We start from the raw sequence: 22037 nt of genomic DNA on the forward strand, positions 1-22037 counted from the left end.
GAAGATCTCATTGGTTCTATGTTATAACAGTGATATTGCATTCTGTTAGGAACCAGCAATTCTGCCTCTGGCCATGAAATTCAGGTAATGACCCATAACTGAAGTAAATTAGTGTTTAATTTCCCATCCCTTGCAGACAGCTTACTAATGGAAATTGATTTCCAGCTTTTTTCTTTGTCATTTAACATGCTTGGGTAATGTCTTTATTTTGGATCCAAGTGGTTTCCAGTGAATTTTAGCCAGAAGGCTGGTGCACAGGTGACCACCAAAAGCACCTGGTTAATCAATATTGTGTTAAGTGGTGTGGGGGGGAATGATGTGGCAGGGACACCCTTGGACACACATGGGCTCCTTCTGTCCTGTGCTCACACCCACAGATACACTCTGGGACAGATCCTGTGATGGAGTAAATCAGCAGAGTTCTCTCCCATGTAACATGCCAAGAAGTCCAACTGTTACGGATCTGATCCTTATGCACAGGCTCCTACACAAGTTCCATGTTCATTTATATGTGACACCCTTACATTCATACTTTCACATGCCCAGTGCACCCCCAGGTAGATAAAAGGGTGCTTCTCTGCCCCATGCAGCCACTCTCTGACCCATGGGTGAGCTCAAACCAAGCCAAGAGCCTCAGATGGCACATCTCAGTGCTGCCTGGACCCAGGAGCCAGCCCTGCCCTCTGCAGGGTTGCTCAACCACCACCAAATCCACTGGAACTCTTGCCGAACGGGGGTTCCCTTGTGTAATCTGATCCAGCCACCAGCGCACGCACACACACCCTTTTTTTTGGTGCTATTTAGGTAAAACTCACCCGCCAATTTCTTCACTCTATAGCAGCCCCAGCATTAGAGACAGCAGCTGGCTTTGGATGTCCAACCCTTTTTCTTTGGAAGGGAGAGGAAGGCAGGAAGACACGGTAAGGTTTTTTACAGCTCCTACCCCTTTCAGTTGCAACAGCCGTGAGGCAAAATAAGGGTTTGTAACAATGGTGTTTTCAACCCTCAGTTACTTCAGGTTAGTCTGGCAACTACAAAGGAGTTGGGAGGAGGGAAAAAAAAAATCTACTTTTCCCATTTTACTTTTCTGAAGCATAATGGAGGAACCAACTCAGCTGGTGCTGGTTTACACTTTAAAAGCAGAACTTATTTTTCTTAGTGTTTGGTTGGTTTTCTGGTTCCACAGACACTTTTAATAGTGCTATAAATTGTTTGGTAAAGGAATTGTTAGTTAGAGATGGTGTCCAGGGTATTTGTTCCTTATTGATGTGTAAATTGGCTTGTACTGCTGGTATATGATTCTAAAGCTGAATGCTTGTAGTGTGATGGTAACAATAACAATTAGCACAGACTACAGCAAAACGTTAATTGTGAATTAAAATCCCAAACAGAGCTGCCTGTGTAGGTCAGTCCTGTCCTTATGATGTGTTTCCCTGACCAGCACTAGGAGTGCCAGGAACATTTCCCTCGGCAAGGGAATTTTCTGAGCCTGCTGCTCTGCTCTGGCATTGCTAAACCCCCATCTTTCCCAAGTGCATTTGTTCAGGTGCATTTTGTACATCTGCTGACAGCACAAAACTGCTCTGCCCCTGACAAACCCTGTGTGTTATACCCAATGAATGCTAATTTGTCCACTAATGGACAGGTGAATATGGAGACCAAGGGAAGGAGGACAGAAGACTGGCAGGTTCAGAGCCTTGTAGAGAATAATGGCAGGGGAAGACATGGGGCAGAAGATTAAATGTTAGATGCTGTCTTTATCACAGCTGTCTTGTGTGGGAGCATAATATAATCATTAAAGTAAATGGTCCTTTTCTGCAAGAGGAAGACTGTGAGCAGATTAAGAAAAGGCTCTTGTGCCTCAGCTTACCTGTTTACAGAGTGAGAATCCACCCCTGCCTTCTGGGGCTGCAGGGAGGCTTGATTAAACAAGGTTCACCAAGCACTTAAAATCTGCTGTAAGGATGTTGTCCTGTTATAGGCCTCATTTAAAATATGAATCCATGGGGAAAAATTAGATGGAGTCAGGATGGATGGGGGTTCCTGGGAATGATCTGTCTGGGTTTTTCTATACAGAATAGCTTGCAAAGAAAGAACAGCTCTGCTGAGATGAGCAGCCTCAGTGAAGGTACATTGAAGTTTTTGGGCTGTCTGACTTGGGCAGAGGAGGAGGAATGATAAAAGTAACTGTAGCCTTGGCTTCTAAGAATATAACCACCTTAGCTGAACCCTGCCACAAGGATACTGTAAGGAGCCATGAAATAGCAGGGGGGGGAGCCACTTTGCTGGGTAGATCAAAGGGAAAAATGTAGCCATGACAGAAATAATTAATGCTATTGCCTAGATGAGGATATGGGCAGAGGGGAGCAAGCAGCAGAGATAAATACAAGATTAAATACTTCTGCCTTAGGCACTGAAATGGAATATGGGCAATTAGAGACAAAGCTTGAAAGACCAAAGCAGGAAAAAGTGTTCTTATAAAGTGATAATGAATGATTTTCTTTTAACTTACAGCAGGCAAAAGGCTACTTCAAGCCACCTAGGAAGGATGTGGGCTTATACTGTTGGTTTTACTGTCCTGCCTCATGTTGGAGGTTTCCTTGGCTGGTTCCTTAATCGAAAAGAAATACCTGCTTGGTATGAGAAGCTGAAAAAGCCATCATGGTGTCCATCCAGCAAAATATTCCCTGTTGCTTGGACTGTCCTGTACACTGGCATGGGGTAAGTTCTGCATACTGCTCCCTCTCTTGTCCTGGAGTTTTTGATAGAGGGAAGAGCAGTCATTTCAAGCTCTTCCCTTTGCTTTTGGGATATCCCTTGTACCCGACTCAGAAGGGCATGTCAGGTGTGCTTCTTCCCAGCAGATGAAGTACAGCCTGAGCCAAATTCTGGGCTGAGTTCCTCAAATTGACACTACAAGCCGTGGTTTTGGCCAGGGGGCAGCCCATGCTCAGCTTTCTAAACAGACACTAAAAACAGCTAGTGCCCTGGGGAAATGGTGTGAACTGCAGGTAGGGGACAGGTCTGAGAGCAGCCAGGGACATGGGTGCAGCTGCTGTGCAAATGTCAGTGCCCTGAAAATCCCTGCTGCAAACCTATCTGCCATGAAAACAGTTTGTCTGTATTAGGGGTTAACTCACTGACGTGTTCCCTCTTCACAGCTATGCCTCCTACCTGATATGGAATGACCTGGGTGGCTGCAGCAGCAAAGCTATTGTCCCACTGGGCCTCTATGGGGCTCAGCTGGCCTTGAACTGGGCTTGGCCTCCCTTCTTCTTTGGTGCCCATAACCTGAAGATGGTAACGTATCCAGCCACCCTTCCCTTTGCTGGGGTCCCTGCCATGGGGTTTTTGGGGTTGTTTGCAGGTTTTCTAACTAGCATTATGCAATTGTAAAGAGAGCTGCAAGAAGAGCTTTTGCTCAGATACAATTCATGCTGCACCTGGTTCTAGACAATGGTATCAGTCCCTTCCACCCCTCATCCTGCTCTTGCCAGGCAGATAAATGGCCTGACCAGAGCAGGGCGGGAGATAGGGGAGTCAATGGTCTGGCTGCTGCATCTCTTAGTTAAGGATGTAGGGTTAGAGATAAGCCCTTTTGGGAGTCACACCCTGCACTGGCACCATTTAGCATCCCTGGGGGGCATATTAGCTGTCAGTGACTTAACAAGCCAACACAATGCTCTGTAGAGCCTGTCAGAGGGACTGCACAGAGGTGAAGGCACAGCACGCAGAGCTGGGCTTGTGCTACATTCAAAAAGCACTTACCTGAGGTGCCAAGGGGTGATGGAGACGCTCAGTGGGACTTCTGTTTCCATCAGAATTTTGTCCCTCTGTGGATGAAAGGTATATTTAGAAAGTCTGTTAAGTGGTAAGAGCCATTGGGACTAAAATAAACATGTTTCTGATCTGCCTGTGCAGCTGTTACCCACAGAAGGGGGCACTGCTCAGCATCACCACTGTGCTCGTCTGTGGAGCTCGATAACAAACCAAAACAACTAACACCAGCCTTAGCTCCTGGTGTGATACATTCAGATCTCACTGATTAGAGGTCAGAGCCAAGGTCCTGGGGTTTAGGATTGCTACAGGTGATTTTTCAGTGCTGAATCTCCCAGTTCCTACTCCCCCTCACCACTGCAGTCGGGTGGTTTCTAGTCGTGCTGGGGAAGGTTGTGGTGTGTTCCCCAGCGTGAGCACCAGAGTCACTGTCTTCTCTCTGCTCCAGGCTCTGATTGACATCCTGTGCTTGGACGGGCTGGCAATAGGCACCATCTGCTGCTGGTCCAGCATCAACAAGGTGGCAACACTGCTGATGGTGCCTTACCTGGGCTGGCTGGCCATGGCCACTTGCCTCACAATCCACATCTGGAAGGACAACTCGGAGCAAAAACCAGAAAAGAGTGAATAAGCAGGACAGAAATGAAGGCATTTTGTGAGACTAAACTAGGCAGGTGTGATCTAATGACCTGGGGTATTCATTTTGAGACAAGCATGAGAACCTGTCTCCTCCTCCCACCCTCATCATGGTTGTGTCAAAGGAAGGTTTGCCCCGTGCACCTGTGTGCTCCTTTAAAGTATCTAATCATTTTGTAACCTGGGATCTATTTTCTCCAGCACTGTTGAGATTTGGGGGCTACAGCTGTATGGTGACCTTAATGCTATCAGGTCACATCCCACTAGCCAAACTGGAATCTCGTGATACCAGTGTAATTCAGAATAGCAATTCTGAACACCCCTCAGACCTGCTATCATTCCCCCAGGGAGCAGAACCTGTTCTGCACCACATGGTCAATCCCACCTCCTCTTCTGGGACCAAACAAAAGTGCCCTTCACTCATGTACGCCAATTTTGAAGAACCTACTTGATTTTTTGCTATTTGTGCTGTTGCTTCACTTTCATGTATCACCTGGTTTGTGCTTTATGCCATTAACTTTTTAGCTGTCAGCTACTGAGCAAGCAGCAATCTGTCTTGTTCTGCTTGTGAAAGGAGACCAGGCACTTTGACTTCTATTTGTAGAGTATCACACTTCTTGAGTTTCATGTTCCAAGATAAAGCAGCAATTATTAGAATGCTAATGCTTCTCTCAAGAGGAAATTTCTCTCTTCCACCTCTGTGTGCTGTTTCTCACTAGAAAAGAAAAAACAACATCAGTGCCTTTGAAAAAAACAAAACAAAACACAACAGCAAACAACAAAAAAATTCCACTTAAAATGGCTTTTTAAAGAACAGAGACACAAGAACTTTTGTAAAATTTAAACACTTACTCACACTGCCTGGAAGGTTGTAATTACATGATTGGCAAAAAGCCCTATGCCAAGTCTGTCAGGTGCAGTACAGATATTTCATGCCAGTCTTTCCATTCCTGAATATTATTAAACAAAAGAAAGGTTAAAATATAAGTAGTTCCAGAGAAATGGTCCCAAGCCAATCAGACACAAAAGCTGCACAGACTAGCCCTTGTCCATACTTTATTCTAGCCCTTGCCTTTGGCAGATCTGAACCTTTAGATGTTGCTGGTTACAGAGAATATTTACTTTTATTTTTTAATTGTTATAAACGATGTATGTGAAGAAAAGTGGCAGGTGGATCTTCTTCCTGGCAGCTTAGTGTAGATGAAGGTGGGTGGGTATCCTTGCAAAGGGTGGGGGTAGGTGGACTTAGTTGGGGGTGTAAAATAAATTGTATTTGCTTTTAATAAAAATAAGTCCATTTTGTTTGGAGAGTAAATAAATTCAAGTTCTTTTTGTTTTACTGGTTTGGCACTAGGTTTGCAAAAGCTTGAGGGATCCTGTCAGGAGACCATGGCTTGTGCTCTGGCTCCCAAGGGAAGGGGATTGGCAGCAAAGCTCTGCAGGGTCCAGCAGCCAGAACCATCCCTGGGTGCTGTTAGAGTAATTGGGCTGTGTGAGATTCAAGCCTGGAGGTCCCAAAGGTTCCTTCAGCTGGGCCCCTGCACAGTGGGGATGTGCTTACCTGGGGATACCCCCCGTGACAGTTTCCTCCATCATACTTCCCACACAGCTTCAAGGTAAGGAAGCCAGTTCCTGGGTTTGGGTCCTCCCTGAGTTACCTCAAGCCTGATCTTCCAGAGATGCTGAATGTTCTCCAACCCACGTAAATAGCATCACTGGGTGCTCAGCATGGCTGCAAGCTGGGGCCAAGGGAAACAAACAGCAGCAGCTGAGAGCAGTTGAACTATGTTGTCACTTGTTAAAATCTGGCCATATATCTTGTTCTGTCATTTTGATCCCACCCATTATTTTTCTCTCCTAGCTACAGGACACCTTTGTCCCAGGCTGCTCCTGCAAGCACATGCCTGTAATCTCCCAAGTAAAAGCTGCATAAGAGCAGGTTCTTGAGTAGATGTGGCTGTAAGCAGGAGTCAGACCATAAAGCATGACCACTGCAAGCAGCTCGAGAAAGATCATAAGCTACTTCAAAAAAAAAAAATCCTAAATCCTCTATATTTCAAAGCTTTATAATAAATGTATGTTACCACCCAGCTTATTTACAGGGATGTCAAGTCTGTCTTCCAGAACACCACATGTCAAAAGACAGGACGACATCACTTATTTCTTCCTAAAAAGCTAATATCTGGGCTGGAGATTCAACTCATTGGAGTTAGGGATGGTTTAGAGCTCCTGAACATCCCGATGCCTGTCCCTTCCCAGTTAGCACAGCAAAGCCCCGAGGAGGAGAGGGGCAGAGCCACCCAGTGAAGGCAGGAGGGGCAAGCCAGGCTTTCCCAGGGGCTCTGCTTTCGAAAACGTAAAAAGGTTTATTTAAATCACATTTCAGCTGGTAAGTAACTCTAGGTCTGGTTCAAACCTGCAACGTTTTAGTACCATTTCCAGATATACATATATGGATATACATTTGATCAGCTTTCATCAATTACTCCTCTTTCCCCTTCCCTTTTTTTTTTTTTTTCTGTAGCTAAAGGAAAATCTGGAATTACAGGTAATGGGTTTTTTTTTCTATTTTTTTTAATCTTTCCATATTTGCCCTCCCCATTGTCCCATCTGGGACGACTACCTGACCTGTTCTTGTCTCCATTTCAGTTTCTCTCCCTCCCAGTCCCCCTATAGCTGCACCAATAGCTCCTCTTTGCTACTTGCATTTCCTTGCAGGCAGCAAAAATAACAAATGTTCCTACATGTAACATATAGAAGAGCTTGACATCAATTGAAAAAGCTAAACTCAGCAGAGCACCCTCTTGTAGTGATATTTAAAGCATCATTTAATATATTTGCTTTTTAAACAGATACATCAAAACCCCTTGCATAAAAATAACTTTAATGAGATTTCAAAGTCAGCCATTTAGAAAATACCTTAGTTATATTGTGCAGTGCAGACCAAAATCAGCTTCTGCCTTTGTGGAACTGGAGGGGTCCTGGGTTCCCATTAGTGTTGGGTGATGGGGCTTGTGCTCCTGGTCTCATGATGGCTGGAAGAAGCAGCCCTTGTTTGGATCCATCCCTGTTACAAACAGACAAAGGGAAAGGGAAGAAGCAGCCAAACAGAGAGGTGCTAGGAACCCAAAGCATGGTTAGGAACCTGGCTTGCTAAAATCCAGGAAATTTTGCCTCCAAGTGAGAAAGGGGGTTTCATATGGCTGAGCTCAGGGCTCTCCTCCCTGCCAGACACCATCCTCCTGAAGGGCCCTGTTTCCCAGGGGACCCAGCTGGATCCCTGGGAAGCGCTGCCGGTGCCAGCGTTACCCAGGCGGCAGGCAGGCTGGATCATCTTAGCAGGCATGCAAGGGGTTTTTCCAGCCCCCCCCGAATTAGCTGCTGGAATGGAAACCATGTCCTGCCCAGCATCAGGGACATCCATAGCCCAGGATGGGTCATGTCACCGTCTAGAGGATTCAAGCAGTGACTCAGACAAAGGCCATGCATTCGTGACAGCTTCCATGGGGTCGTGGCATTTAGAAGGAAGAGCCACCTCTCAGATCACCATGTCTGATGATGATCCCTCTCTTCAGACTTGCCAGTCTTTCCAGAAAGATGGATTTGAAATTAAACTGATCGTTACACTTGATCTTAGGCCAAAGGGCACATCCCTGGCTGCTGGATACACAATATTTGTGCATCAACAAAATCTCTCTGCCTTTCAGTCCAGCCTCTTTCCTAAGCCTTGCCTCACTCAATAATTTACCAGCTGTTCCAGAAAACACTCTGGCTTCAGCAGCAAAGAACTTTAATTGATTTGCTGATGTCTGGAGCTATGTTAAAATATAGAGTCAAATGCTAGAGAGGATTTGCTGCTGTGTGCATGTCAACTTCAGAGAGCTGACCATGGGCCAGTAGCTCTGCCCCCAATCCCTTCCTTAGCACAGGGTGGTGCAGAAGATAAACTCCTGAGGCTCTGAGCACCTGCAGCATGGCTGGGGCTGACCTTCCCCTTGAACTGCTCCCAGGAAAACTGCAGCAGAAACTCAGCAGGGAGGAGGTTGTGCTGCTCAGAGCTGTCATTAACTTCCAGTTGGGCTTTGAATTAATCGGACAGCCAGCGGTGCCTGCCAGGAAAACAGCCTCCTTCCCAGCTCTCCAGCAGTGTGGGAATGGGTGTGAGAGCATTGGGGATCATGGGCCAGGGAGGTCCAGGCTTCAGCTGTGAAGATAAGGCAGGCAAAAAGGTGAGAGCATCACTTGTCTCTGCCTGCACCACAGCTCAGCTCTGCTGTAGAACCTTTTCCAGGGAGCTGCCACCCCACACACAGGGATGTGGGCACCATCCAGGTCAAACCCTTGGGATGCTGTGGCAGCTAACACCAGTGCTCCCTGCCCCTTCTTTTACATCTAGGCATTGTGGTCCTGCAGTGGGAGAAGAGGGACAGGTGAGAGCCCAGAGGGGCTGAGGGAAGGAAAGCTGCCTCTGCACATCACTGTCAGTGTTTATTTATCATGTAACGGTAGTTACAGCTGGAAAAAGCAGGAGAGGGATTGCTGCCAGACAATGTATCTAGGGAGATGTTTTGTTAGTGCCACCAGCTGTCTCCTTGGAATAGAGAGCACATCTGAACCATGACTCACACAGCCAGTATCTTATTACACACTCATGTCTATCCAAAACCTTTCCCCCAGCCCAAGAATGCAATAAAAGCCTCATTTTCCTGGCAAGGACTTTTGTAGCCAGGTCTCTTCTACTGTCCCTTTGTGATCAGGAAAGGATAACAGCCATTTTAACTTCAGGAAAGCAACTTCTGCAGCAATTAGAGGAACAGCAGATGACCTGTGTGGGAGATAAATCAAGGTAATCCAGTCCTATGTGAGATGCCTATTGAAGATGAGGGGAAAAAAGGTCAACAGATTGTTCAGAGTTGCCCTTAAAGTCAGTGGAGAAAACCCAGACTTGGATGGATGCAGGATCAAACCTTAATATCCAATACTGCAGCAAAGCTAGAAAGCTCTTCCCAGAGCAGGTTGTCACCTTAGCCTTGCCTTGCAAGCAGTTGCCTTTGCTGGCAGCTGCCACTGCAGACAGCTCTTCAAATCTTACTGCAGGTTTGGTGGCTTTGAGGTCTACTCCTCCCCATTACTTCATCTGGCTCTGTTCAGGCGTTCTGGCCTCAATGCCCTGACACAGAAAGGCAAACCTTTTGAAATAGAGGGAGACAAACTGCCAGATGTTGCCAGGCACATCTGTCATGGGCTGGAGAAGGCAAAGCACAGCTTGGATTGGTGTGGCTGAGATGGATGGGCCCAGTGGCTGAGCCTGTGGTTGTGGTTCAGGCTTGTGGTCCCTCCACTGGAGGCTTTTCCATGCATGAAGTGCAGCTACTGAAGAGAATTGATTACCCACAGGGGAAGAGTCCACATCCACCAGCTCCGCTGGGAAGGAGAGTGGTAACTCCACAGCATGGTACCCTTGCTGTGGGGAATGAACAGGGAGAGGCAAGGGGCTGATTCTCATTCTCCCCACACAAGACCTGACGTGCTGCAAATCTCCTGTGCCTCTTCCGTGGCCGCAGTGACTGTGACGTGCAGGGCTCTCCAAGCAGAACAAAACTCATTGTCAACTACATAAACCATCAGTCAGTGGGGAGAGGGGCAGGGTGGAGGGAAGCCTCACTGAAAATGCCAGTTGGCAAGCTCAATGCTTTTAGTTCACCACAGTGCACCAGGAGGTCCTGACGTGAGGCTGGCACCTCTCCGCACCTATGTCCCAGCTCCTGCTCTGCACCAGCTGATGGAAAATTCTTTCCATTCCTGCCCTCAGTCACTAGGCCCATGCACACACACTCCTGTACACAGGCACACACTCCAGGGGATCTGGGGTCACTGGAAAACAACCACACAAAACTGATCAAAGCTTCCATTCCTATGGCTCTAACACAAAGTGTCAGGTTGACAGCAACTTGCTGGTGTCCCTTTATATTTTTGGCACAGGCAGGCACAGCAGGGGGTTGGATCATGACTATTTAGTGCACTGCCCTAGATGGAGCTGAGAAGCAGCTGGGGAAGGGCTGGATGGAGATAGAGTCTCAGTGCCACATTCCCAAGATTAGATTAGAGCTCAACTCTGAACCCTGCAGAGGGGCCAGGCCAGTGAAAGCTAAAGACTGCAGGAAAGGTGGGACTCTTGTCATCAAGAGCTTCCAAAAATAAAGAAAAGTGGGTCAGAGGGACTGAAGATGGGCTGGAATGCTTCTTTCAAGTATGAGGGTAAGAAGGAAACAAGCTGTCCATCACTACGAGAGGATTCTCATCCCCCAAAACACTGCCTGAAATGTCAAAGGTGAGAATAATTGGGCAGGGGAGTTGGAATTTGAGCATAGTTACCATGCAAGAGGAAAAACACTACACTTGCCCTCCAGGAAAGTATTTTAAGCTTAAAAATAAATAAAATTCTGCACCATGAAAATGAAAGGTATCTGTTCCATGGATAGGATGTCTCAGAATTTGTCAAATCCTTGATTACTCTGTTGTCACAATACTCTCTGTGCCAGCTGTGACAGTCACCAAATAAACAACTTCTCATCACTAGCAACAGTGTGGGAGTAAAAAGGAGGGTCAGGGGGGTGCTCTGTCCCCAGAACAACTACATTTCAATGAAGTTACTAATGAAAAGCTACAAAGGATACCGTAGCATGGAAAAACAGGCTGTTGTTGGCAAGGGGGCTTGAAAGAGTAGCCAGAATAAAGTGTCTATAATATTATTTATTGTCTGTGATAATAAATTGTCTGCCCAATGGCATAAATGGCTTTCACTTTGTGACAGTGCAGACCCCTCTAAAGTTGAAAAGAGCTGACTACAACAGTACCACACAGGCTGAGTTTGGCCTGAAAGCAGGTATTCACACCTATTTGATTTCTACAGAACACAGTTTATCCTCCTCAAACTGAGAGCAGGTTTTCCATCAAGTGCAGACTGAATACTCAATCAAATATAGCTTAATAGTTCATATTTATCCAAATCTTGATGATGGTGGGTTCGGAATTAAGTGCAGAACCCAAGATACTGGAAATCTGATTTCCAATATGCTGTGGCTAGAAGTTGAATTCTGCAGAGCTACACATTTTCCACTCACCTTCACCCTCCTGGCACAGTAGGATTAGTCTCTGAGAAAAATCTTACTCAGGTTTTCTTTAGGTTTGGCTCACATGGGGTTTATACAAACTTTAAATGATTTAACTTTAGAGTGAGAAATTGGAAGAATTTCACATAATCCTGAAGGAAAAAAGAGACACCCTCCCCAACCCAAACATATGAAACTCTTTTTAGAGCTCATGTGAAAGCTCCATTAGCCCCGAGTATCCTGCTAAGTCACCACAGCCTCTCCAAGACATCTGCTTTATACAGTGCTAAGCAAATCAAACTCATGTCACTAAAATCTTTATAGTCCTCCTTATTTCTCTTTGTATGAAAGGCAGGTTCCTTACCCACACTAATTAAGGCAAATCCCAGTAAAGCACCTTACCAGCACTCCAGCACTCTGTCCCCAGCACGCTGTTGACACCAGCCCCAGCTCTCACTGCACACACACCTCCCTCCCCATCACACCTTCACCACAGGCTCTCAGCTCTGAGTCTTTGGCTCCAGTGCAACCACTCGTTCAACATCTGCACCCACTGAGGCAGCAAAGGTGAAAGAAACAAAGAAATACTGCAAGAAGCACTAAGCCCAGCAGGTTTCAACTGCTTGCCCTTTTCCTAGTGATGTTATCACTCCCAGTGTGCTGGGCACTTCCCAAACATTCAAGCAACAGGGAGAAAAACCACAAAACAGTGGGAAGATGCTCAGCACAGGCACGTGGAATTGCCCTGCACCAGAAACACTGCCCCACTATGATGGTAAGGCTGACTTGAAGACAGCTGGGAGAAGGTTCTGGCTTGCATTTACACCAGTAGGATTTGACACCAACTTCCACAAGCAAGATTTCACCCTGTTCAGCTCCTGGTTTAGGTGTCCCTGCATGGACACTGAGCAGGGTGGAAGGAAAGGTAGGTCTCCTGCTCCTCTGAGCACTCCTGCTGTGATGCTCCAGGTGGTCCACGAGGCCAAATCCATCACCAATGGGGATTCTTCAGCAAACCAAATGGGGATTGCCCCTTTCCCCTCTTGCCTGAGCCAAAACAGTGGTCCTTCAAGGTCAGCAATACGATAAATTGGCAAAAGAAGGTAGATGGAGAAGCTGCCAGCTCTGCATCTTGCCAGCTATCTGTCACACCATGGGATAAATAGGTACTTATGCTTCCCGGATTTTCCATCCATTGCTTAACCCGCCCACTGTGAAGTCGTCACTTAATTTTAAATTAAAAGGGGAGCAAGAGGGATTGTTAAAAAGACCTAGAGAAAGCAAGGGAAGGAGGTGACATCTGAGAGCCCTGGGTCATCCTACCCCAACCAGCCTCTATCATTGCTGCTTTGTTCCATATTTAGCTCCTGACAACTGTGCCTAGTGCAGGAACTCCCAGCTCTGTTTTTCCCTCCTCCCTCTGCTGCCTCCTCTCCCTTAGAGCTCTCAGAAATTGCTCTTTCTTTTTCCCAGTGGCCATAACTTAATACCTCTACACTCAAGAAGATGGCAGAAAAGCAGGAGGAGCCCAGCAACACCCAGAATGGTGAACCTGACAACGCAGAAGAGGGTGAGGAGAAACAGAAGAAGAAGTTGAAGCGGGAAGACCTGCCACCGTTTGAAATTGTGACAGGGTAAGAGGTTTAGAGATAAATACAAGGGTGCAAGAGCATGAAGTGGGGATGTTTAGAGGTCTCTGCCTCAGGTCTTATGTTGGGTAACTGAAGATGGCATCTTCAGCCAGGGCACTTCAGACTGTTCTTAACTGGTGTAAGTGTGGCTTTCGTTATTATGGGATTTTTGTTAAAATTTTTGCTGAGTTTTACAGAAGAGGGACTCCCAGGAGGGAGGCAGATGGATCTGTCTGTTTTTAACAAGCATGTCTGTCTCTGTAGTGCTGAGTGGCTCCCTCATAGTGCAGGTGGTCCTACTGACTGCAATGGAATCACCTGCCAGCTGAATAGGGATGGAAGATATTGGAGCACTGAGTATTGATTCCTTAGTGTGATCAGTGGCTTTTGTCTGAAAGTTTCTCTCTCTGTGGATTGGAAAAATACCCCTGCTCTGGCTGATTTGTTTATGGACCTCAGGGATAGAATTTTCAAGAGAGTTAAAAGTCCACATTTTCAAGGGCTCCACATCTAAAGCTGGAACCTGACTTTGAAAAAAGCCAAAGTCACAGAAAGGCACCAAAACAACAGGCAGTTTTCAAGTGAGCAAAGCAGCAAGCAGCTCCCTTCGCTCCAGCGAGCCTGGCCTTCGAGAAAGGCAGATGTAACACAGATCTACTAGGAAGATGAACTGCCAGACATAATTGACAGCTGCAACTAGAAAACACTCTGTATCTGCTGTCTCTGAGCATTTCCAAATGCTCATTGTAGCAGCAGCAAGATGCCCCATGTAGTTCTTCCCTCTGGTCTCCCCTCAGCAGTCACCAAGGCAGCATAAACTGAAACCATGATTTCTTCGAGCTGCTTGAATGTAAAGCTCAGGCCAGGCTCTAAAATCCCACCTGGAATCCTTCTGCCTGTGACATGGTCATTGGTAAGAATGATTCTGGAAAGAAAATTTGGCTGGCATTTCTGAAAACTATGCAGGAGGCAGGACAGCCTATGTCTGATCTCTCACAACCGTGTTACATCTCTGCACAGGGCAGGAAAAAACAGGTTTCTTCTTAAAATGTGTCTGCTCTGAAAAACACTTCTTGTTCTGGGGTTGTTCACGGCCTTTAAGTTGCTGTCATGGACAATCATGGAAATAATGCAGGTCTGCTAGAGAGTGACTTTTAATAAAAGCACATCCCTCTGCTAGGAACTGAGCTAAGACACCAGAAATTGCTCATATAAGCCAATGGGCAAATGACACAGAGGGTGACAACTTCTAGACGCTTGAGACATGCATCAAAATGAATCTCAGTGAGGCAATGAGATTTCTCAGCCTTAGAGCCCTCAACTTGCAATTAGAAATTACTAAGGAATTGGGCAGAATCTTCAAACTTTCCTGCTAACCCCAGCAACCTGGATAGGAATTGGTGTGCTAATCATGGATGGAAAATACTTCCTTAACGTCCTCCTGCAATGAAGTTACTTGATGAAAAGACAAGGGTGTTGCAGAATTTGACAGGACTTTCCACTCTGGGAAGGCAGCAGCAAGAATGTGAAGGATGACATGTGCTTGCAGAAGGAAAGGGGTAGGAATACAACAGGAAAATGTAACCTGCTGAGGATGAGGAGTGATCCACACTGCTGGATCTGCCCTGGGACAGAGTAAGAGCAGTAGGTGATGCAAGGAAGCCTCTAGTTAAAGTCTGTGTTATCTTATCTATATATTTTAAGCTGGTACCAGCTGATTTTCAGAGTCTATAGAGTGATACCAAGCAAGACAGGAGTTTAGGTTTCTGAAATGAAAGTACTTGGACATCTGATGAGGGCCCACAGAGCTGTCAGGACACAAGTATTCACACCATCCTCATCACAATACTATGTGGAAAGTGCTTATAAATATCTGGTCAATTCCTGTAGGAATCCTGACCAAGTCTCCTTTGTGGATTAGTTAATTACTAATCTGCTGGCTATTAAAGGTGAGAATGAGGAAGTGAAGCAAAAATCCTAATGGACCCTGAAAGAGGTACAGAAAAACCCAACAATTCTTACTTTCCTTTTAAGAAGTGCCCTGTGAGTACAGACTGTGCCTCAGTCTGATATAATCACTGATTGGATTTTTCTACTTATTTACAAATTTTCATCCAATAAAGCCAGTTATGTGAATGGTGAGAAGACACATAATTGTAAGTGTGGAAGCACTTGAATTCAATTAGTCTGGATTTCAGTGTTAGCCCTTGGATTAGGGGCATTTTATGACACACAGCTGTTGCTTATATTGAGGAGTCTGGCTTACTAGGAAAATACTGAGAACCTAATCACTCTGTTTAAGAATATTAACCTCTTTTTTTTTTTTTTTTTTTTGTCAACATTTGGCTCAACACAGTCCTGGATAAATATAAGTCCCATCTGTGTATGTTTCGTGACATTTAAGCAGACACATTTATTTATGCTTTCCCCAGGGTGTACATGAGGCTCCTTCCAGCAGTGCTAAATCCTTGGCTACTGTTACAATTGATCATTACAGACTTCAATAATCAACGGGCCCAGCATGAAGGTGCTTATCTGTGAACAGTTGTCAAAGAGCAAGCAAAAGGACACTGATTCATCAGCTCAAATAACCTAAGACCATAGCAGAAATAATCACTGAACACATTTATATCTAAAGAACACGTCCTACTAGTTTATAGCATCTTTTAGATAACCCCCTATTTTTATTCTCTCCTTAAAAGTTCCCATTCTCCTCTCCAACCCAGCATGCAAGAGCACTGGGGTCATGCTGGGCAGCTGCTGTATCCCTCCAGCCTACCTTATTTCAGCAAACTTAAAAAGCACATTATCTGTTCATTCTTACACATTGAGGTTTCTGTCCCAGACTCTCCATCTTTTCCGTCTTGATACGATCTAACCAATAACAAAACACTTTGCTAACCAGGGTGAACAATTCATTAGGCTTGAGGCATTTAGAAAATCCCTAAAGATCACCATTTAAGGATGATCTTCAGAGAATTAAGAGAATGAAGATTTCAGGTTTTACCTTCCCTTCCACTGCAAGTGAGCTGTGTGACTAATTGCAAGAAAAACCAAAAGCAGGAAAGCAATTAGCCTAGTCCCTGAAAGATCTGATATTTGTGTATTTCAATAGATTGTGAAGTCACAAGGAAAACAACACAGTTTTTATACTTAGCATTTACAGCAGTACAGCTTCCAGTATCAGAATAATGAGAATGGAAATCACATCTCCTAGTCATATTTTGTTAGCGATATCTCTCCTCAATGTTGGAACAAAAAAAATGTGGGTAAAATAGAGATAATTATAACACTTGTACACCACCTGTCATTCAAACATGGAAAAACAGGCTTGCCAGGAATTAGCAACTTCCAAAGAAGTTGGCTTAGTCTGTTGTAGTAGTTGACACAGCTACTTCAGGGATGTATTCTGATGCTCAGTGGGTTGCCAAGAGTTTTAATCTATGTAAATGATCCAATTAGGACACTTCACTTTGCAGTAAATTATGAGGGTCATCTGCCAAGCCTGCTCTAACTCCAAGGTGAGATTACACAGCATGGGGCATTGAGCTACATCTGCAGTCTTACAGTACACGTGGTGTGATCCTGCCCAAATCTTTTCACTGCTGAATCACTCACTACGGGGCTTTCCCAGGACCTGAGACACCTTGACCAAATTCCCACAGAGCAAGGACTCTGCTAAGCCCTGTCAGGACAGGTTCACAATTCACACACTTGTGCTGAAATGTCCTCCCTGCTCTGGTTTCCATGGGATTAAGCAAATTCTTGCTAATGAGCACACACAGCTCATGGGTTACCCCCATATCCATCATCAGCAAATTTTCCAAGGTCTTGGCCAGCTCCGTACCGACCTGAAAATGCCCTCAGCTTTGTTTATATTCTTTACTGGACACCTACTAATTAAGCTGATGCATATTCCATGTTGTTAGCAGGACAGATCTAGGTGAACATCCCAGATAATCTTAGAGAGACGCCGAGATGATAAGCAATGAAAATCCATCCAGAAGGCCTGACTAAATACACCCCTGAGTCAATACATCCTGGAACAGATCCCTGTGGTTTAAACAGTTTCTCAAAACATCCAGACTCAATCTCACCACTGGTGCAACTGCTTTGCAGTCAGGAGAGTTAAATCAGGAATTAACTTCCCATGTGACTCTGACGTGCTACATTTAAATACATGATGTTATTTTTAAACAATTTACTGTTGCCTTACAAACTTAGCTCTAAAACAAGGCAATGGTGGCTTATGTCAAACTCAACATAGCTGGACTTCAAAGAAATTATTAAAAGATTATTAAATCAGCAACCAAAGCACCACACATTATGATATAAAGCAGGAAACATGCTATTCTTGGGAAGGATGTGAAGACCTTTTTGTCCCAAAGAAAAAGAGAAAGGAGTTCAGGGAGTAAGAGGCACTATGCTAAACTAGAGTCTGATAATGCTCTTTAATAAAATGAGTGGAAGTCTTGCAACAGACCAAACCATACCAAACCAGCATGATTTATTTGCTCATTAATAAATAAATAAAAAAAAGATGGTATCCACACTACTGCTTCCCACCCCTCATTAATACACTGACAGCTAAAACAACAATATCACAGAAGGCTCCCAAGCAGGCTCTCCTGTTTTTTAAAGTCCCATCTTGGTGCAGATCTCATCTAAGCAGAGTTGAACAATGTCAGGGTTTAATTACATTGTTTAAGCAGCCGCTGAAAACCTGCTTCTAGTAAAATTTCTAAAGCCAAACTGGTATTCTAAACCTCCCCTATAGTAAATCAGTGATATGTGAAAAGAATTACATCTGTCCTCTGCTGACAGCAACAGCAGATATTCCCAGTGTAGGTGCAATTCTATGAACAAAATTGTTTCAACTCGTACATCTTCTTGCGTTTGGAAGACTAATGATCTCCCTCCCTCAGCACAAAGTACAACTGTGCCAACCTGATTGCATCAACTCTCACACCATTTGGCTGGTACAGTGCAATGACATTCCAAGTGAAGCTGTTCCTCTGTAAAATCGTGCTGCTGGGAAATCCAAAACAGAAGTGGAAACTATAACCCCAGGCCTTTTGCTGTAAATCTGTGTAGCAGGTCCAAATGGACCCCAGACACCACTATAGAAACATAAAAATCTAAAATAGATAGGGTATTCTTTCATGTTTTTAACTTTTTCAAAAGCCAAAAATGCCACAGAACTTTGGCAGCAGGAAAATTCCTGGCTGCATTAAGACAAATATGGAATATACACAGACTGAAGAGAAATTTCTGAAACTTTGTAAGTGGAATGAAACATTTATGAAAAATTGTATGTAAACTTTTCAAACAACGCAGCTAAAGATGCTTGACAAATAACTTTTAATTCACTGCAATTTATGTGTTTAGACAGCACACTATTTCCAATTCTTTCCTAAGCAAAAAGCCATTTGTTTACAGTACATCATGTAGTATTTGCAGCCAGGTATCACAGGCAGACTCCGAAGTGCCTATTCCCTGATCTTTCCGCTCAAACATTCCCACTTCAATCCTGATTTGCACAGGGTATCAAGCCATTTGGGGCTGCTCATGCATTCCTAGCAAAGCTTTATCCATTACACACTATAGGAAGACATCCATTAATCTTAAAAGGCATCAAATCCAGCTCTTAATGAACAGTCCTTATTCCTGACCTGCAACCATCCCACATTTCCACTGTGGCCCATTCCAGCATTTCCCACGAGCCAACCTCACTTGTTGTTCTCACATTACTGAGCAAAACATTCTGATTTTGATTCTCTTCCCCCTTTTTCATACCATTCACTTCCACTGTCTTCACAGACATCTTATGAGATGCTGCATCACAAACTGCTCTTTCCAGACTGAGGCTTTGCCACTCACTCCTGCAGCCTCACCTGCTCTCCCCAATTAAAATTTCCAAGAGTCTGAGAATCTCTCCTGACCTTTGGTCAGTGCAGCCCCTGGAGAAGCCTGACATTATAATCTTGACTATAGACTAGACAGGGATGAATAAGACACTTACTGTTTTACAAAGATTCATTATTGCCTCACTGGGAATAACAAGGTTATAGGTCCACTCAAAGCTCAGATAAGAGTCCAACATGCCAGAAGATGACTGGTGTGTAAAAAATGAAATGTTGTCTTAATACTTTTCATTATTTCACTTTGGCTACTCTGTGCAGTCTTCACTCTCACCCTTCGCAGCATTTAGCAGGTCACGAGGCATGTTGTCAGCAGCATCTTTTTCATCTTTCCACCCAACAGCCTTCAAGTACTAATTCTTGCACTGATGAACTCCACTATTAGATGCTCCACGGGGTGATCAGGGAAGCCTGGTTAGAAATGTCCCATTAGAAAGGAACAGGTACTAGGAGAGATGCAGCTTTTCTTTTTCACCTCTTCAGGCACCAATGCATAAAATCTATATATTTTAAAGGATTAATTTTAACTTCCCTAAGTAACAGCAGACTACCTTGTTTGAGTGAAAATGACTGCAAATACATTACTGATTCTGATGATTCACTTTGGATTATGCTCATTTAGAAACTCAGACTAGAAAAGGTGCCCAGCAAATTTTAAAAAGTATCTGAAGTTTATCAGTAGTATCAACGAGACAGCTTTCAAATTTCAGTGGGAAATATACTTTTTCATAGTAGAGTTAGATTTGATCTCAGATATTTTATTAAACCAAAGTCACATCATCATCCTACTGATTATCTGTATTCAAGTGATGTTGGAAGAATAAAACTAGAACACATAAAAACTGCAAGTACTCAGTCATGCTTGTTTCTACTCTGAGGAAATCCAGACTGCAAAAGCACTGGGGGTAAAACATTAATTAGCAAAGCCAGAGTTATCATCCTAATGATTTAGGACAACAGATCCTGCAGGCTACCACTGCAATGCCCCATGAAAGAACTATGTTAATGGCCTAGAAAACAGTAGAATAGTTCAGTCTACAGGTGCATTAAGACTGGGGAACTGGCAGGTGCTGTCCCTCTGTACCAACTGTAAATATCATAGTCTAAAGAAATAAATTTCAAAAGGAAGTTGCTCTTCAAATACCTCAATGCAGATACCAGAAATTTCCAGTACAAGTTTGTTAAAATGAAGTGAAAAAGACCAGGTACTGAGAACGGGCCTGGAAGCCTCACGACGCTGCAAAACAAGCCGAGTATCTTGTAATTTTTGATGTATTTTTATCCTCCTATTGAAAGGAAACTCCTATCGATAGATGGAGAAATACAGCAATCATAGATGCAGCAGCTTGTCCAAGAGGACACAGGAACTAAACCACTCCTGTAACTCTATTATCTGCCTCTGAGACGTTTCTCTCCTCTCCACAGGGAACGTCTCCCAGCCATATTTTTCAAATTCCAGTTCAGGAACGTGGAATACAGCTCAGGCAGGAACAAAACCTTCCTGTGTTATGTTCTGGAGACCCAGGGCAAAGAGTCAGTGACTTCTCGGGGTTACCTGGAAGACGAGCACGCAGCTGCCCATGCAGAAATGGCTTTCTTCAACACAATCTTACCCAAGTGTGAGTCAAACCTCCGCTACAACATCACCTGGTATGTGTCCTCCAGCCCCTGTGTGACCTGTGCCGACCGGATAACCGAGACCCTCAAGAAGAACAAGAACCTGCGCCTGACCATCATGGTAGGGCGCCTCTTCATGTGGGAAGAGCCAGAAATGCAGGCTGCCCTGAAAAAAATGAAGTCAGCTGGCTGCAAGCTGAGGATTATGAAGCCTCAAGACTTTGAGTATGTCTGGCAGAACTTTGTGGAACAGGAAGAAGGAGAGGAAGCAAAGGCTTTCGTGCCATGGGAGGACATTCAAGAGAACTTCCAGTATTATGAGGAAAAGCTGGCTGAGATTTTGCACTGAAGCTCACGTGAGTGAGGATTTCCACTTGGTCACCTCCCTCCTTGTGTTAGTATTACTGATTATTTTCCCTTCAGGTTGTTGAAGGTGTCACCCAGAGCCAGTTCCAGTTACTCTTACTCTCACATGTACCTGGCTGGCTTTGCCTGTACAGGAATATTGGAAATCATCCTAGGCAGCTCCTTCCCTCTTCAAGGGCTGTACCCCCACTGTGGGCTCCTCTGCAGCACACACCTGAGGGATTTAGAGCTGTTTTTTCTCTCCTCAGAGAATAAATCCAGGAATAAAGAATAAAAAGGTACCTTCTTGTTCCCCACATGCACGATACTCAGGACACAAGTGGAAACAGCAAAAGGAATGTAGAGTAAAGGGGATCTCCCCAGTCCCCAAACTCTAGCCCTCTGGAAGACAAAATAAAACAAATAACCAACCACTGAAGGAAATCAGAGCTACCATTCCAGAATTCCCTTTTTTTTTTTTTTTAAGGGGTACTAAAAAGTCACCTATTTAAGCCATAAAACATGAAAGCATTTGAAGCCTCTGACATGTCTTTCTCACTCCTTCCCCAGGACCAATTCAGAAAACATCTATGAAGATGCATCCGTCTTGGACATCTGGGACACTCGTGCTTTCCAAAGCTTTGATCCCAGCTTGGAGTACCAACTTCTGGAAGACCAGGCCCTGGTGGACTACAAATACATACAAAACACATATCTTTGGTGTTTGGGATTTTTTTTGGTTTACTTTGTTCCCCTCCTACCCCAAGCTAATAACCCATGCTGCCTCTGCTGCTAGGGGAAAAAGGAAAGGCTGTGTGGTTAAAACCTTGAATGAAAGGGGTGGCAGCAGCTACAGGAAGGGCTGTAGGCACCTGGAACTGCTTTACCAGAGAACTTAGAACAAAGCTGCCAATTAGATAAATGCATTTATAAAGTACATACTTCATAAATTTTAAAAAGAGAGGGATTGAAGACCAAAAAAACAAGTTTTCTTCCCC

The 22037-nt window shown here is 44.6% G+C and overlaps 1 protein-coding gene across 1 annotated transcript; it reads left to right on the forward strand.

Moving 5' to 3' along the window:
* Positions 1-829: 829 nt before the first annotated feature.
* Positions 830-21753, forward strand: APOBEC2 (apolipoprotein B mRNA editing enzyme catalytic subunit 2). Its single transcript, XM_051639146.1, is given in 6 exon segments — positions 830-920; positions 2515-2721; positions 3162-3300; positions 12999-13159; positions 20503-21050; positions 21610-21753. Coding segments are annotated over 4 exon segments (1014 nt in total). The 5' UTR covers positions 830-920; positions 2515-2548; the 3' UTR covers positions 21044-21050; positions 21610-21753.
* The last annotated feature ends 284 nt before the right edge of the window (positions 21754-22037 follow it).

Source organism: Apus apus, chromosome 23 (genome assembly GCF_020740795.1).
Source record: "Apus apus isolate bApuApu2 chromosome 23, bApuApu2.pri.cur, whole genome shotgun sequence".
Lineage (NCBI taxonomy): Eukaryota > Metazoa > Chordata > Aves > Apodiformes > Apodidae > Apus > Apus apus.